The 19,283-nt window shown below is 45.9% G+C and overlaps 1 protein-coding gene across 1 annotated transcript in view; it reads right to left on the bottom strand.

The window, feature by feature from the left end:
• The window catches only part of LOC121004849 (murinoglobulin-2-like), a 136,706-nt gene that overhangs the window by 10,552 nt on the left and 106,871 nt on the right, over positions 1-19,283 (bottom strand). The window contains exons 30-32 of the mRNA XM_040437240.1: positions 18,792-19,007; positions 2,393-2,520; positions 429-519 (exon numbers count right to left, since the gene is read on the bottom strand). Of these exons, the coding sequence (XP_040293174.1) occupies positions 429-519; positions 2,393-2,520; positions 18,792-19,007 (435 nt within the window). The remainder of the gene's footprint in view (positions 1-428; positions 520-2,392; positions 2,521-18,791; positions 19,008-19,283) is intronic.

The following is a 19,283-nucleotide window of genomic DNA, read 5'->3' as shown; positions in this document are numbered from 1 at the left end:
CAGAACAGACATACCGATGCTTATAGTAGACGGTCTGCTGTCCGCATTTTTTGCGGACCCATTGAAATGAATCCTCCAAAAAAAACGGAACGGACATGGAAACAAAATAAGTTTGTGTAAATGTAGCCTTACACTGCAAATAGTCTCCGAAGTGCAGTGTAATGATGAGTACTCGCGCCATACACTTGAATTGAGAGAGTATTTGTAATTACACTACGCCGCTGTCTCCTCGTCAAACAGCTGATTGGCTGGGGTGCCAGGTGTTGGACCCCCGCTGATCAGATGTTGGTGACCTATCCTGAAGATGGGTCATCAATATAAATGACTGCACAACCCCTTTAATATAAACTGGACAACCATTTTAATAAATATAGTTTGTTCAGAGAGTTGATTATGTGTCTTATCTGATTCTACCGAACGTTCCTCACCTTTTCAAGACTCTTTTTATCAGGAATGTATCCTGATGTAGGCTCAATTAGGATCAGTGCCATGTTGGTGTTTTCTCGCTTTCCAGTATATCTACAGATAATATAGATTTCAGATTAAGGCACTTGTGTTCCAAAAGTAAGGTATAAAAATAGGATCAAGCAACAGCATTGAATAAAAATTCATCAAAAGCAGTAGTTCAAGTGGCTCTGTCAAGTCTCCTATCTGAGAGTAGCATGGGATAGAGAATGAGATCCTGCAGGATTATATGGTTTTCTATGATTTCATTCAATATTTTGATACGGTATTTTAATGCTTCCAGAATGCGTTGAGAGAGCCTGTGAGTCCTGCTTGGCCCGCCCACACACATAGACAGCTATAAATGTATACAGATAGTGCTGTCAATCAATGTCTGTGGACAGGGGAAGCAGGACTCACAGGCTTAATTTTTGATACGCGCTATTACACAGCTTTTAACATGAACATACTGAATAAAATCATAGAAACCTATATATCCCCGAGCTCAGCATTTCATCCTCTATTATATTCTGCCCTCAGACTTAGGTTTTAAAATGACAAAAACTCATTTATCGGGTGATTGCATCTTTTGGCTAGCACCCAATCATTGTTTCTGGCTAGCAGATCATGCTGTGTAAACAGGGATCCGCTGCCAAGAAACAGTTAATCTGTATGGGGATGAGTGATCACAGTGGCGATCACTGGTCCCCATACAGAAGAGACGGCTGTTGCGGCTTTCTGTAGATGAAGCTTTCATCTCTTCTCATGATCAGTCAGTTATGGGGAAAATTTGATTCATTCCCGGTAATTGTCTGTTTTGTCCTTGTGAAAGCATGATCTGCTGCCCAGAAACAATGATTGATGTGCTTGCGCGAATGACCGGATCCCCCCCATGTATGAGCGTTTAGCTTGTTCCCAATAATTTACCCGAAAATCGGGCAGTCTAAATCCACTGTCGGAATAACTGAGTCAGGTTAACATGTTAGCCCACTGCTAGATCTGTAGCTCTGGTGCTGGAAGTTGGCGCCAGTACTACTCAGGTCTGTGTCCTGTATAGTGAGCAGAGCTGGTTACTGAATGCTGCTCCCATTTACTTCAATAGAATCAGTGTTGCAGTAACCAACTCCATCCACTACTGCACAACAGCTTACCGCAGACCCCTGATCAGATATTGATGGCTTATCCTGAAGATAGACCATCAATATTAAAATGTTAGAGTACCCCCTTTAAAGGGGTATTCCCATCTCAGACAATGGGGGCATATCGCTAGGATATGCCCCCCCCCCCATTGCACCCCACCGCTGGGACCCGCACCTACAACGAGAAAGAAGCGGGAAGTGCTGTGGCTGGAGAACCCCCGATTTCCCGGGGTCCGTCCACCACCAAGCGCTGCTCCCATAGAAGAGAATGGGAGCGCACCGCGCATGCGCGGCCCATGCTCCCATTCATTTCTATGGGGCAGACGGCAATAGCCGAGCCAGCGCTCGGCTATTTTCGGTGGCCCCATAAAAATTTATGGAGAGCGGCTGCGCATTCGCAGTGCGCCCTCCGTTCATTTCCTGGCTCCGTTCTCATTGTAGGTGCGGGTCCCAGCAGTGGGACCCGCACCTATCAGACAATGGGGGCATATCCTAGCGATATGCCCCCATTGTCTGAGATGGGAAAGCCCCTTTAAGGAAGATAGATACCAGTATTCTAGATCCTTCTAGCAAGGATTTTGCCAAAGATCTTGGTCGCCATAATGTAAGGTGTAAAAGGTATAAATGCTTCTATTTGGAAGTACAAATAGTATTGAGAATGTCTTCAAAATAAAAAAAAAACAAGGGGCATGACAGCCACAATATAAAGATAAGTAACTGCATAAACCTGGCACATCAGACGTCTGGATACTACTACAGTATAAGTGTCAAATTTGTGCACTGTGGAATTCTTAGGAATTTTCTCTCACCTGACATCCACATGAACATCAAACTTCTTCTGTGATTCATGAGTGCAGGCAGATGGCTCAGTACTTACATTGAGGGAAAAGTAATCTTTCTCAGATGCATCAGGAAAAGCGTTATAATGTAAGTGTGCCTAGAAAAAGAAGACAGAAAGTTTTAAACTAACAAACCCCGGGGAACACATATTGAATTTAATAGTTTCATACCCTTTTGTACAAATTACTTTTACTTCAGAAGGAAGAGAACAAACTTATACCAACCAAACCACAGACTCTTCCAAAGTGAAGAGTGACCCATCTGTAGAGGTCTTGCCCCTCATCAGTGTAGAGCAGGGTATTGTTTGGCTGGATGAGATGTCTTTGATGCAACTCTAGTGGGTGTTTACTGATTAATCTCTGAAAATATGTACTGTAAAATTTGTAGAAGCATAACCGTCCTGGTTCTGTTATAAATAAAGACCATGACATTGGTGTGAGCTGTAGATTTAGTTAATGATAAATATATACTATTATATAATGGACAAAGACATAGTCTGTAAGGCTACTTTCACACTAGCTTTTTTACTGGATCTGGCAGGGTTCAGCAAAAATGCTTCCGGACCGTTACTGATAATACAACCATCTGCATCCGTTATGAACGGATCCGGTTTTATTATCTTTAACATAGCCAAGACGGATCCGTCATTGAAAGTCAATGGAGGACGGATCCGTTTTCTATTGTGGCAGATTGTGGCAGAGAAAATGGATCCGTCCCCATTGACTTGCATTCAGGGTCATGTTGCAGTTTGCTCTCCGGTATGGGAACGCAACTAAACGGAACGGAATGCATTTTGGAGCATTCTGTTCTGTTCAGTTCAGTTTTCTCCCCATTAACAATGAATGGGGTACAAAACTGAAACGTTTTTTTCCGGTATTGAGCCCCTATCACGGATCTCAATATCGGAAAACTAAAACACTAGTGTGAAAGTAGCCTAAAGATAGCTACTGGACCTATTTCTGAGTCATCACTCATGCCATACAAATAAACTGTATGTGTACTGACTATCACGAACACAGGGGCTCAGCCACCAAAGCACCCTAAACACCTATACCATCAAGGGCACCTCAACTTCCATCTGGCTGGGGTTCCCTGCAACAGAGAGTGCCCGGAGGATTTGGTGCTGTCTTCCCATCCACTGCACTGCCAGCCCGGGGAGGCTCTGCTAACCGTGAGTAAATGAACTACTACCCCCATCGGCCTACCGTAGCCTCACGTGTTTCCACTGCGGTCTGGCTCGTTGCGCAAGCAGATGCCTGGACCCCATGTGGAACAGAAGCATGGCAGTCACAGGCAGAGCTGCACACAGACTAGATGTCCTCTCTCCAGAGAACCCAGGAGCCCTCTCATGAAGGCAGGAGATACACAGGACAGGAATAGAAGCATACGAACTTCCAGGCTATACATGAAACAGACAGGATCATAAGCAATGGAGCACTACCAGGCTGTACATGGAACAGGTAGGTTACAACATCAACAACACTTTACCAGGTAACACCACACAGAAGGGCAGATGGCAAAACCCCCTGGGTCAGCAGAAAGGTGCTACACCCAGCAAGACAAAAGACAGACCAACCACAAGCCCTACAGCTCACAGATAGAAATAGCTGCAATAAGGAGGGCACCTGATAAGCCACACCCAGGAACAGACCAGGGAATCTTAACCCCACCAGAACCAGGAGAAACCAGAAGCATAAAACACACAATCACAAGTGTCAGTTCACATCAGTCACAGAATGCTGCAGCCAGCACGCCCCAAACGACAACCAGCATACACAGGATAACTGTAGCTAGTACGAGGTTACAGGCAGCCAGCCTACACAAAAACAAGGAGTGACAGAACCACACTGTAATACATTTACAGGCCATAGTTCACACACAAGGCCACAGCCAGCACACATCACAGAACCAGCATACATGGGAACACAGCGCATGCAGCCATCCTGCATGGCACCGGTGACAGGAGCCAGGATACAGTGACAGGATATGGACGTGGGGAGACACAAACACAGGCAGCAGTTCACACACAACACTGCAGCCAGCACGCAGCCCCAAGCAACCAGCATACACAGGAGTCAGCCTGCAGCCAGTATGTGAGAGAGCATGCAGCCAGCCTGCACGGCACTGGTGACAGGAGCCAGGATACAGTGACAGGATATGGACGTGGGGAGACACAAACACAGGCAGCAGTTGACAAACAACACTGCAGCCAGCACGCAGCCCCAAGCAACCAGCATACACAGGAGTCAGCCTGAAGCCAGTATGTGAGAGAGCATGCAGCCAGTCTGCACGGCCACAACTGTCAAAGTGAACCACACTGTGACAGTAATACAGTCTAGGACAGTGATGGCTAACCTCCGGCACTCTAGCTGTGGTGAAACTACGACTCCCAGCATGCTCCATTCATTTCTTTGGGGTTCTGAGAACAGTCAAGCAAGTGTGCATCTTGGGAGTTGTAGTTTTACCACAGCTGGAGCCTGGAGTGCTGGAGGTTAGCCATCACAAGTCCAGGATGTGCACAGCATCTGCACACCCGTTTGGCATGTGAATCATAGGCTTGACCCCACAGCGCTGGTGTGCTCAGGGTGAACACAATAGATCTCTGACCATCCAGGAGCTATTGATCAGCTAACCCTGCTGCTTCACACAGCCAACTCACCTTCCCATGTGGAGCTAGACAACAGGCTGCTGTCTAAATATTTGTATATCTTCCCTTTTTGGCTATCTTCTCCTGTTGCTCCCTCTGTTACTTGTAGGGAGCTTTCTATATATCTCTCCCTTCTCTTTCCCTTGACTGCTGTTGTCCCTCTGTCTTGCCTCTCTGGCAGTAGTTCCCCCCTGTATTTATACCCCTTTCGATATAAGGGGAGAGTTAATTGTTAGGTGGGTTAAGGGGCTCTAAGTGTGTGTGTACATTTGTACAGTATCTGCATAGTTGTGGGTGGGTTTAGCACTGCATATAGGAGTAATTTGGGTGCAGGGCTTTGTAATTAGCACTAATATATGTATATTTGTCACGGATGGTGTACAGGAAACAAGACAATACCATATAAACAATGACTCTCTGGATCCACAACTAAGGAACAAAGGGAGACCCCTGCAATAGACCTGCCACTCTCCCTCACTGCTCAGCCTATGCGAACACCCCAAAGGTGGATAGGCGCATATCCACGTTCCTCGGCTATCTATTACTTGAAGACCCTACAATAGTGAGCGGACACGACCACCGGCTCCCTACACTGACACGGAGGGAGTCAGGGTCACCTGGATCCAGAAAAGAGAAAATCATAAATACATAAACAGCACTTATCTTGCAGACGACTGACGACTGAGGACTGGGAACTGGGAACAGCATGCACACACACTCCAGGAAGTTGTATCAGCCGCACACTACTGCATTATGGGGAGGAACTTAAAGGGCAGCAATCAGTCCAACTGCATGACAGCTGAGATAGACTAACGAGATGAGAAACTAAACCAAAACAAAGAAATTCAAGGAGGAGGATCTGAAAAGCTCCTGCCAGCGCTTCTCAGCTGTCTGGCTGTGACAGTACCCCTCCCTCTACGAGTGGACTCCGGACACTCAGAGCCCACCTTCTCAGGATGGGACCTATGGAAAGCCCTGATGAGACGAGAGGCCTTAATGTCCGTCACTGGGACCCACATCCTCTCCTCAGGACCATAACCCTCCCAATGAACGAGGTACTGGAGGGAACCGCGGACAAGACGAGAATCCACAATCCTAGAGACCTGAAATTCAAGATTTCCATCAACCATAATCGGAGGAGGAGGCAAAGGCGAGGGTACAATAGGTTGAGCATAAGGTTTCAATAAGGACTTATGAAAAACATTATGGATCTTCCAAGTCTGAGGAAGATCAAGACGGTAGGCAACAGGATTGATGACAGACAGGATCTTGTAAGGCCCAATAAACCTAGGACCCAACTTCCAGGAGGGAACCTTCAATTTGATATTCTTGGTAGACAACCACACCAGATCACCAACATTCAGGTCCGGACCAGGCACACGTCTCTTATCTGCCACACGCTTATATCTCTCACTCATGCTCTTTAGATTATCCTGAATCTTTTGCCAAATAGATGACAAAGACGAGGAGAATCTGTCCTCATCAGGCAAACCAGAAGAGCCCTCTCCAGAGAAAGTCCCAAACTGCGGATGAAACCCATATGCACCAAAAAATGGTGACTTATCAGAGGACTCCTGACTACGGTTATTTAAAGCAAACTCCGCAAGGGACAAAAAAGAACACCAATCCTCCTGATTCCCTGCCACAAAACAGCGCAGATATGTCTCCAGATTCTGATTGACGCGCTCTGTCTGGCCATTCGACTGCGGATGGAAAGCAGAAGAGAATGACAACCGAACCCCCAAGCGAGAACAGAAAGCCTTCCAGAATCTGGAAACAAACTGCGTGCCCCTATCAGAGACTATGTCTGAAGGAATCCCATGCAATTTGACAATGTGGTCAATAAATGCCTGCGCCAGCGTCTTAGCATTGGGCAAACCAGGAAAAGGGATAAAATGCACCATTTTGCTAAAACGGTCCACCACCACCAGAATCACAGACTTCCCCGAGGAACGAGGCAAGTCCGTTATGAAGTCCATGGACAGATGTGTCCAAGGACGGGAAGGAATGGGCAAAGGAAGGAGAGGACCTGATGGCCGTGAATGAGGGACCTTGGCACGAGCGCAAGTCTCGCAAGCTGCCACAAAACCCTCAACCGACTTACGAAGCGCAGGCCACCAGAATCTCCGAGCGATGAGATCCAGTGTGGCTCTTGCCCCCGGGTGCCCAGCAAGGACCGTATCGTGGTGTTCTTTAAAAATCTTGTGTCTCAAAGCGAGAGGCACAAACAACCTCCCAGGAGGACAAAGATCAGGAGCTTCTGACTGGGCTGCCTGCACCTCTGCCTCCAATTCAGGAAAAAGAGCAGAGACCACCACACCTTCAGCCAAAATGGGACCCGGGTCTTCAAAATTCCCACCTCCCGGAAAACAACGTGACAGGGCATCTGCCTTCACATTCTTAACCCCAAGGGCGGAACGTGACAACAAAATTAAACCTTGAAAAGAACAAAGACCATCTGGCCTGTCTCGGGTTCAGACGCTTGGCTGACTCCAAGTAGGCCAGATTTTTATGGTCAGTAAACACGGTAATAGGGTGTCTGGCTCCCTCTAGCCAATGGCGCCATTCCTCAAAAGCCAACTTGATGGCCAACAATTCCCTATCTCCCACATCATAATTTCTCTCTGCGGAGGAGAGTTTCTTTGAGAAAAAGGCACACGGTTGCCATTTGGCAGGAGAGGAACCCTGAGACAAGACCGCACCCACCTCTACCTCAGAAGCATCAACCTCAACTATGAAGGGTAACGAAATATCAGGTTGTACTAGGATGGGAGCGGAAGCAAAACTCTCCTTGATATTAGAAAAGGCCTTACGCGCCTCTACCGACCAGGAAGAAAAATCTACCCCCTTTCTGGTCATATCAGTGAGTGGTTTAACAACAGAGGAATAATTAAAAATAAATTTCCTGTAATAATTGGCAAAGCCCAAAAAACGCATCAGCGCCTTCTGATTCTCAGGAAGCTCCCACTCAAGCACAGCGCGGACCTTCTCGGGGTCCATGCGAAAACCAGAAGCGGAGACAAGAAACCCCAGAAATTGAATTTCTGGAACCGCAAACACACATTTTTCCAGTTTCGCGTATAATTTATTCTCCTGCAGGATGAGCAAGACCTGACGTAAGTGTTCCTTATGAGTCTTGAAATCAGGAGAAAAAATCAAAATGTCATCCAAATACACTAATACAAATATTCCCATTAAATGATAAAAAATGCTGTTGACGAAATGCTGAAAAACGGCTGGGGCATTCATCAAACCAAAAGGCATAACCAAATTCTCAAAATGGCCCTCAGGGGTATTGAAAGCCGTCTTCCATTCGTCTCCTTCTCTGACCCTAACCAGGTTGTATGCCCCTCTTAGGTCTAATTTGGAAAAGACTTTAGCCCCAACAACCTGGTTAACCACCTCAGCCCCCAGTGCTTAAACACCCTGAAAGACCAGGCCACTTTTTACACTTCTGACCTACACTACTTTCACCGTTTATTGCTCGGTCATGCAACTTACCACCCAAATGAATTTTACCTCCTTTTCTTCTCACTAATAGAGCTTTCATTTGGTGGTATTTCATTGCTGCTGACATTTTTACTTTTTTTGTTATTAATCGAAATTTAACGATTTTTTTGCAAAAAAATGACATTTTTCACTTTCAGTTGTAAAATTTTGCAAAAAAAACGACATCCATATAGAAATTTTGCTCTAAATTTATAGTTCTACATGTCTTTGATAAAAAAAAAATGTTTGGGTAGAAAAAAAAATGGTTTGGGTAAAAGTTATAGCGTTTACAAACTATGGTACAAAAATGTGAATTTCCGCTTTTTGAAGCAGCTCTGACTTTCTGAGCACCTGTCATGTTTCCTGAGGTTCTACAATGGCCAGACAGTACAAACACCCCACAAATGACCCCATTTCGGAAAGTACACACCCTAAGGTATTCGCTGATGGGCATAGTGAGTTCATAGAACTTTTTATTTTTTGTCACAAGTTAGCGGAAAATGATGATTTTTTTTTTTTTTTTTTTTTTTCTTACAAAGTCTCATATTCCACTAACTTGTGACAAAAAATAAAAAGTTCTATGAACTCACTATGCCCATCAGCGAATACCTTGGGGTCTCTTCTTTCCAAAATGGGGTCACTTGTGGGGTAGTTATACTGCCCTGGCATTCTAGGGGCCCAAATGTGTGGTAAGGAGTTTGAAATCAAATTCAGTGAAAAATGACCTGTGAAATCCGAAAGGTGCTCTTTGGAATATGGGCCCCTTTGCCCACCTAGGCTGCAAAAAAGTGTCACACATCTGGTATCCCCGTACTCAGGAGAAGTTGAGGAATGTGTTTTGGGGTGTCATTTTACATATACCCATGCTGGGTGAGATAAATATCTTGGTCAAATGACAACTTTGTATAAAAAAATGGGAAAAGTTGTCTTTTGCCAAGATATTTCTCTCACCCAGCATGGGTATATATAAAATGACACCCCAAAACACATTCCCCACCTTCTCCTGAGTACGGAGATACCAGATGTGTGACACTTTTTTGCAGCCTAGGTGGGCAAAGGGGCCCATATTCCAAAGAGCACCTTTCGGATTTCACTGGTCATTTTTTACAGAATTTGATTTCAAACTCCTTACCACACATTTGGGCCCCTAGAATGCCAGGGCAGTATAACTACCCCACAAGTGACCCCATTTTGGAAAGAAGACACCCCAAGGTATTCCGTGAGGGGCATGGCGAGTTCCTAGAATTTTTTATTTTTTGTCACAAGTTAGTGGAAAATGATGATTTTTTTTTTTTTTTTTTTTTTCATACAAAGTCTCATATTCCACTAACTTGTGACAAAAAATAAAAACTTCCATGAACTCACTATGCCCATCAGCGAATACCTTGGGGTCTCTTCTTTCCAAAATGGGGTCACTTGTGGGGTAGTTATACTGCCCTGGCATTCTAGGGGCCCAAATGTGTGGTAAGGAGTTTGAAATCAAATTCAGTGAAAAATGACCTGTGAAATCCGAAAGGTGCTCTTTGGAATATGGGCCCCTTTGCCCACCTAGGCTGCAAAAAAGTGTCACACATCTGGTATCCCCGTACTCAGGAGAAGTTGAGGAATGTGTTTTGGGGTGTCATTTTACATATACCCATGCTGGGTGAGATAAATATCTTGGTCAAATGACAACTTTGTATAAAAAAATGGGAAAAGTTGTCTTTTGCCAAGATATTTCTCTCACCCAGCATGGGTATATATAAAATGACACCCCAAAACACATTCCCCACCTTCTCCTGAGTACGGAGATACCAGATGTGTGACACTTTTTTGCAGCCTAGGTGGGCAAAGGGGCCCATATTCCAAAGAGCACCTTTCGGATTTCACTCGTCATTTTTTACTGAATTTGATTTCAAACTCCTTACCACACATTTGGGCCCCTAGAATGCCAGGGCAGTATAACTACCCCACAAGTGACCCCATTTTGGAAAGAAGACACCCCAAGGTATTCCGTGAGGGGCATGGCGAGTTCCTAGAATTTTTTATTTTTTGTCACAAGTTAGTGGAAAATGATGATTTTTTTTTTTTTTTTTTTTTCATACAAAGTCTCATATTCCACTAACTTGTGACAAAAAATAAAAACTTCCATGAACTCACTATGCCCATCAGCGAATACCTTGGGGTCTCTTCTTTCCAAAATGGGGTCACTTGTGGGGTAGTTATACTGCCCTGGCATTCTAGGGGCCCAAATGTGTGGTAAGGAGTTTGAAATCAAATTCAGTGAAAAATGACCTGTGAAATCCGAAAGGTGCTCTTTGGAATATGGGCCCCTTTGCCCACCTAGGCTGCAAAAAAGTGTCACACATCTGGTATCCCCGTACTCAGGAGAAGTTGAGGAATGTGTTTTGGGGTGTCATTTTACATATACCCATGCTGGGTGAGATAAATATCTTGGTCAAATGACAACTTTGTATAAAAAAATGGGAAAAGTTGTCTTTTGCCAAGATATTTCTCTCACCCAGCATGGGTATATATAAAATGACACCCCAAAACACATTCCCCACCTTCTCCTGAGTACGGAGATACCAGATGTGTGACACTTTTTTGCAGCCTAGGTGGGCAAAGGGGCCCATATTCCAAAGAGCACCTTTCGGATTTCACTCGTCATTTTTTACAGAATTTGATTTCAAACTCCTTACCACACATTTGGGCCCCTAGAATGCCAGGGCAGTATAACTACCCCACAAGTGACCCCATTTTGGAAAGAAGAGACCCCAAGGTATTCGCTGATGGGCATAGTGAGTTCATGGAAATTTTTTTTTTTTGTCACAAGTTAGTGGAATAGGAGACTTTGTATGAAAAAAAAATAATAAAAAAAAATCATCATTTTCCACTAACTTGTGACAAAAAATAAAAAATTCTAGGAACTTGCCATGCCCCTCACGGAATACCTTGGGGTGTCTTCTTTCCAAAATGGGGTCACTTGTGGGGTAGTTATACTGCCCTGGCATTTTCCAGGGGCCCTAATGTCTGGTAAGTAGGTAAATGACCTGTGAAATCTGAAAGGTGCTCTTTGGAATGTGGGCCCCTTTGCCCACCTAGGCTGCAAAAAAGTGTCACACATCTGGTATCTCCGTACTCAGGAGAAGGTGGGGAATGTGTTTTGGGGTGTCATTTTACATATACCCATGCTGGGTGAGAGAAATATCTTGGCAAAAGACAACTTTTCCCATTTTTTTTATACAAAGTTGGCATTTGACCAAGATATTTATCTCACCCAGCATGTGTATATGTAAAATGACACCCCAAAACATATTCCCCAACTTCTGCTGAATACGGAGATACCATATGTGTGACACTTTTTTGCAGCCTAGGTGGGCAAAGGGGCCCAAATTCCTTTTAGGAGGGCATTTTTAGACATTTGGATACCAGACTTCTTCTCACGCTTTGGGGCCCCTAAAATGCCAGGGCAGTATAAATACCCCACATGTGACCCCATTTTGGAAAGAAGACACCCCAAGGTATTCAATGAGGGGCATGGCGAGTTCATTGAAAAAAAAAAATTTTGGCACAAGTTAGCGGAAATTGATTTTTTGGATTTTGTTCTCACAAAGTCTCCCTTTCCGCTAACTTGGGACAAAAATTTCAATCTTTCATGGACTCAATATGCCCCTCAGCGAATACCTTGGGGTGTCTTCTTTCCAAAATGGTGTTATTTGTGGGGTGTTTGTACTGCCCTGGCATTTGAGGGTCTCCGCAATCATTACATGTATGCCCAGCATTAGGAGTTTCTGCTATTCTCCTTATATTGAGCATACAGGTAATGAGATTTTTTTTTTCCGTTCAGCCGCTGGGCTGAAAGAAAAAAATGAACGGCACAGATTTCTTCATTCGCATCGATCAATGTGGATGAAAAAATCTCTGCCAAAAAAAGAAAAAGGAGGGGAAAGGCGTCTGCCAGGACATAGGAGCTCCGCCCAACATCCATGCCCACTTAGCTCGTATGCCCTGGCAAACCCGATTTCTCCATTCACATCAATCGATGTGGATGAATAAATCATTGCCGGGATTTTTTTTTTTATATATACAAAGTGTTTGCCAAAGTATATGAACACCGCCACCTCCTCAGCTCATATGCCTCGGCAAACGTATCTTTTACTGCAGAGGAGAAATCTCGTCTTGCAGCGCCGCATACACCGACTTGCGTGTAATCTGACAGCAGCGCAATGCTTCTGTCCGAATGCACATCAGTGCTGCAGCTAGTCGATCGGTTGGTCCACCTGGAAGGTAAAAAAAAAAAAAAAAAAAGAGAAAAAACCAGGCCGCAACACAATAATTTTATTAACTTTGGAAGAGAACATAGAAACTTTAACTTTTTGAACTGAACATTAACCTTTTTGCTTACTGGTGTTTTTTTTTTTTTTGTTTTTTTTTTTACCTTTATAGAACAAACCTCTCCTTCCCCATGGGTCAATGTGCAAAGCGCAAATCGCCCAAAGATGTGGCGAAGTACGTTATGCACTTTGTCCCATGTGAAAGGAGACGTTTGCAGCAGCTGTGAGTGAATGGGCCCTAATAGCCCTGTGTGCCTGTCCTGGTGAGATGTGATCCCTATGCTAGGTGTACCTGTGTGTGGTACTTCCGGAAACACTCTCCTAAGCATAGGGCAGGGTGGTCAGGGCAGTCAGGACAGAAATAGCGGGTGTCACGCCTTATTCCACTCCTGCTACAGACACGACATCTTTTTCGGGGTGACGGTTGGATTGAGGTACCAGCAACGACATTGGGGAAATGTCGCTCGTGTAGACGGCTAACTACACTGGTGGATGGGGCCACGGAACCTTCTGGATACAGGAGGTTCTCGATGATCTCTTCCTGGAATTTGAGGAAGGATCGTGTTCTCCCAGCCTTACTGTAGAGAACAAAACTATTATACAGCGCCAATTGAATCAAATATACAGACACCTTCTTATACCAGCGTCTGGTTCTGCGGGAAACTAAATACGGAGACAACATCTGGTCATTGAAGTCCACCCCTCCCATGAGCAAATTATAGTCGTGGACTGAGAGGGGCTTTTCAATGACACGGGTTGCTCGCTCAATTTGGATTGTCGTGTCTGCGTGAATGGAGGAGAGCATGTAAACGTCACGCTTGTCTCTCCATTTCACCGCGAGCAGTTCTTCATTACACAAGGCAGCCCTCTCCCCCCTTGCAAGACGGGTGGTAACAAGCCGTTGGGGGAAGCCCCGGCGACTAGGTCGCACGGTGCCACAGGCGCAAATCCGTTCTAGAAACAAATGCCTAAAGAGGGCCACACTTGTGTAGAAATTGTCCACATAAAGATGGTACCCCTTGCCGAATAAGGGTGACACCAAGTCCCAGACTGTCTTCCCACTGCTCCCCAGGTAGTCAGGGCAACCGACCGGCTCCAGGGTCTGATCTTTTCCCTCATAGACACGAAATTTGTGGGTATAGCCTGTGGCCCTTTCACAGAGCTTATACAATTTGACCCCATACCGGGCACGCTTGCTTGGGATGTATTGTTTGAAGCCAAGGCGCCCGGTAAAATGTATTAGGGACTCGTCTATGCAGATGTTTTGCTCGGGGGTATACAAATCTGCAAATTTCTGGTTGAAATGGTCTATGAGGGGCCGAATTTTGTGGAGCCGGTCAAAAGCTGGGTGGCCTCTGGGACGGGAGGTGGTGTTGTCGCTAAAATGCAGAAAACGGAGGATGGTCTCAAATCGTGTCCTGGACATAGCAGCAGAGAACATGGGCATGTGATGAATTGGGTTCGTGGACCAATATGACCGCAATTCATGCTTTTTAGTTAGACCCATGTTGAGGAGAAGGCCCAGAAAAATTTTAATTTCGGAAACTTGGACTGGTTTCCACCGGAAAGGCTGGGCATAAAAGCTTCCCGGGTTTGCGGTTATAAATTGTGTGGCATACCGGTTTGTCTCTGCCACGACTAAGTCCAAGAGCTCCGCAGTCAAGAACAGCTCAAAAAATCCCAGGGCCGAACCGATTTGAGCCGTCTCAACCCGAACTCCAGACTGGGCGGTGAAAGGGGGAACTACAGGTGCGGCTGAAGTTGGTGACTGCCAATCAGGGTTTGCCAGCACCTCAGGGACTCTAGGGGCTCTACGGGCCTGTCTGTGCGGTGGCTGCGACGGGGTAACTACTGCACGTGCCACCGTACCAGCTTCAACTGCCCTTCTGGTGCTCGCTACTTCACCATGTTGTACGGCAGTGCTGGTACTAGGTCCAGGAAGGGCTGCGCTGCTGGTGTATGCCTCACCACGTGATCCGGCAGCGACAGCCCCACTCTGCTGCTCTTGAAGCGGATCCTGCGTAACCTGTGGTCTAGCGACACGGGGCCGGGTACGCCTGGTGCTATCAGGGACCTCAGCCTCCTCGTCCGAACTTTGGGTCAGAGAGCCACTGCTTTCCACAGGTTCATATTCTGACCCGCTAGATTCGTCAGATGAGGGTTCCCACTCCTCATCCGACTGGGTCAGAATCCTGTAGGCCTCTTCAGAAGAATACCCCCTGTTTGACATTTTGGACTACTAAATTTAGGGGTATTCCCTGAGACTACCTAAGAAAAAAAGCAAGCCTGTCTTACAAAGGGGAGGCTAGCGAAGTACCGGAGGCTGCTGCGGTTGATAAAAAATATCAAAACTGATTTTTTTATCGCCGCAGTGCGTGTACAGTGAATGTGCAGTGATCAAAAAACAAAAAATTTTTTGTCACTGCGGCGGGGCGGGCGTGGGTGAACGCACGTGTGGGCGACCGATCAGGCCTGATCGGGCAAACACTGCGTTTTGGGTGGAGGGCGAGCTAAGGTGACACTAATACAATTATAGATCTGACAGTGATCAGTTTTGATCACTTACAGATACTATAAAAGTACAAATGCTGATTAGCGATACGCTAATCAGCGAATAAAAGTGACTGCGGTGCAGTGGGCTGGGCGCTAACTGACGCTAACTACCTAACCAAGGGGCCTAAACTATCCCTAAAACCTAACAGCCAATACTAGTGGAAAAAAAAAAGTGACAGTTTACACTGATCACTTTTTTTCCTTTCACTAGTGATTGACAGGGGCGATCAAAGGGGTGATCAAAGGGTTAATTGGGGTGCAGGGGGGTGATCTGGGGCTAAGGTGTAGTGTTTGGTGTACTCACAGTTCAGTCTGCTCCTGTGCTGGATCCAACCGACGAAAAGGACCAGCACAGGAGCAGACAAGCCATATAACAGATCATATTTACTAATATGATCTGTTATATGGCTTGTGATTGGATTTTTTGAAAATCGCCAGCCTGCCAGCCAATGATCGTTGCTGGCAGGCTGGTGACGAAATTGTTCTTTAACTTTTGCCGGCCCGCGATGCGCATGCGCGGGCCGGCAATGCCCGAAATCTCGCGTCTCGCGAGATGACGCACGGATGCGTCCAGGAGGAATGAATCAACCACCTTCCGGACGCATCCGTGCGTTAGGCGGTCGGGAGGTGGTTAAACAGGTCCGGGATCAGAGGAAGCGGATAAGGATCACGAATAGTGATACTGTTCAGCTCCCTGAAATCCAGACAAGGTCTTAAAGAACCATCTTTTTTCTTAACAAAGAAAAAACCAGCGGCAACAGGTGACTTCGAGGGTCGTATGTGTCCTTTTCTCAGACTCTCAGAGATATAAGCACGCATAGCGACCCTCTCAGGTTGGGAGAGATTGTATAAACGAGATTTAGGCAGCTTGGCACCTGGGATGAGATTAATAGGGCAATCATACTCCCTGTGCGGAGGTAAACCCTGAACTCCACTTTCAGAGAAGACATCCAAAAATTCAGAGAGGAAAGGTGGTACAGTCTTAGTAGAAACCTCAGAAACAGATGTTATGAGGCAATTCTCTCTGCAAAAGTCACTCCAACCATTTATTTGCCTCGCTTGCCAATCAATGGTGGGGTTATGTTTAGTGAGCCAGGGTAGCCCCAACACTAGAGGAGTAGGCAAACCGCTAAGGACGAAACATGACACATCCTCAACATGAGCATCACTCACAATTAAACGGATATTGTGAACTTTGCCCTTTAATGATTTCTGAGAAAGTGGAGCTGAATCAATAGCAAAAACAGGAATATCCTTTCCCAAAGTGCATACCTGGAAACCATGAGTTATTGCAAATTGATTATCAATGAGGTTGACAGCTGCTCCACTATCCACAAAAATCTCACAAAAAATGCTCTTGCTCTCTAGCGCCACCCTAGCAGGCAGGACAAAACGGGAACTACAAGCAAACGGAAAACCTTCAATTTCCGCCTCAACCCTGCCAATAGTAACAGATGGAACATTTTTAAAAGATTTTTTCCTTTTTGTCTCTTTATTACTCCCAGAAAACTGCCTGAATCTCCTAGAGGGACAAACATTTGCCAGATGATTTATACCTCCACAACAAAAACAAACCCTCCCCTGCGGGCTGAATCTTCTATTGTCAGAGGCAATCAACCCCAGCTGCATGGACTCCTGCTCAGAAGGGGCTGACAGCGACTGAGACCCCTGTGCACAGAATGAGACCGCTGCACTGTCCCGGGACTGAGTATGACCGGAAGGAGAGATCTCTCCTCTCTCTCTAAGACGCCTGTCAATACGAACAGCCTGAGACATAGCAGAATCCAAGGAGGTAGGTCTCTCATGAAAGGCAAATGCATCTTTCAATCCCTCTGAAAGACCATAGCAAAATTGACTTCGGAGTGCAGCATCATTCCAACCCGTATCTGCTGCCCATCTCCGAAATTCTGAGCAGTATATCTCTGCGGATTGTTTACCCTGGCATAACAGACGTAGTCTAGACTCAGCCAGAGCAATACGATCCGGATCATCATATATCTGACCCAGGGCTAAAAAGAATTCATCCACTGAACGGAGGGGCCGTGCCCCCTCCGGCAGCGAAAAGGCCCAGGACTGAGCGTTACCCCTGAGCAGCGATATAATGATCCCCACCCTCTGTTCTTCATCACCAGAAGAATGGGGAAGAAGGCGAAAATGAAGTTTGCAAGCCTCTCTAAAACGCACAAAATTCTCACTACCCCCGGAGAACGTATCCGGGAGCGAGATCTTAGGCTCAGCACAAACTCCATGAACGCAAGCTGAACCGGTCACTTGAAACTGAGAAAAAGTCTTACGGAGATCAGCTACCTCCAAAGAAAGACCCTGGAAGCGTTCAGCCAAAAGTGAAACCGGATCCATGCTTGAGACGGTTTAGGCGGCTGATAATGTCACGGATGGTGTACAGGAAACAAGACAATACCATATAAACAATGACTCTCTGGATCCACAACTAAGGAACAAAGGGAGACCCCTGCAATAGACCTGCCACTCTCCCTCACTGCTCAGCCTATGCGAACACCCCAAAGGTGGATGGGCGCATATCCACGTTCCTCGGCTATCTATTACCTGAAGACCCTACAATAGTGAGGGGACACGACCACCGGCTCCCTACACTGACACGGAGGGAGTCAGGGTCACCTGGATCCAGAAAAGAGAAAATCATAAATACATAAACAGCACTTATCTTGCAGACGACTGACGACTGGGAACTGGGAACTGGGAACAGCATGCACACACACTCCGGGAAGTTGTATCAGCCGCACACTACTGCATTATGGGGAGGAACTTAAAGGGCAGCAATCAGTCCAACTGCATGACAGCTGAGATAGACTAACGAGATGAGAAACTAAACCAAAACAAAGAAATTCAAGGAGGAGGATCTGAAAAGCTCCTGCCAGCGCTTCTCAGCTGTCTGGCTGTGACAATATTAAACTATAGTGTGTTAGTTAAAAAAGGTTTTATTATTAACACAGAGTGTAGTTGATAATAACGTATGCCATAGGGCAGGGCTGGCCAACCTGCGGCTCTCCAGCTGTTGCAAAACTACAACTCCCAGCATTCCCAGACAGCCTACAACTATCAGCCTACAGCCAGGCATGGTGGGAATTGTAGTTTTACAACAGCTGGAGAGCCGCAGGTTGGCCAGCCCTGCCATAGAGCAACAAGGAAGAGAAGGAAGGAAAATACTGTGAAAAGGATCGAAACTAGACATAAACTAGCACTCCTCCTTCTTCAAACGAGTAAGTAAGGTTATGGTAAGGTAGTTTCATTATAAATGGAGGTCATGACATTGGTGTGAGATCTATAAACATTTAGGTGATGATAAATATAGAATATTTTCAACCTCAGGCCACATACACATACCTGTAGTAAGACAAAGCCATCGCCTTTATGGCTAACTGTATATTTTTCAGGGATTTTTGGAAGGTCAACTGTTTGTACAAGAAGACTGTTGCTTTTTTCCACGTGAACTATTTTCTGGAAACCGGACTCAGAACTAATTGTCACTGTTGAATCCCTCTTCTCGTGGTACGTGGCTTTGGCATATTTGGCCAGAGCTTCAAGGGCCACAGTTGTGTCCTAAAGGAAAGATGAGGTTGAATTCACATAAGTTACACTGGCAACTGAGAAACATAACTTACACTGTCTACAGGGGTGCACCTAGCCTTTCTGCTGCCTGAGCCAAAAACTGAAACGGCACCCCCCCAATGCCAATTTCTTAATCTAACTCCTTTGCCACAATAAAAGCGCTCATTGCCCATGGCCTTTTCGCTGCCCCCCTCTTGCCCCTACCTGTTGCTGCCTGAGGCGATCACCTCACCTGGCATAATTTGTGATGCAACCCTGACTGTCTAT

This window comes from Bufo bufo, chromosome 6, assembly GCF_905171765.1.
Source record: "Bufo bufo chromosome 6, aBufBuf1.1, whole genome shotgun sequence".
Lineage (NCBI taxonomy): Eukaryota > Metazoa > Chordata > Amphibia > Anura > Bufonidae > Bufo > Bufo bufo.
The sequence above is the reverse complement of the archived record's forward strand: the minus strand, read 5'-3'. Positions and strand labels throughout refer to the sequence as shown.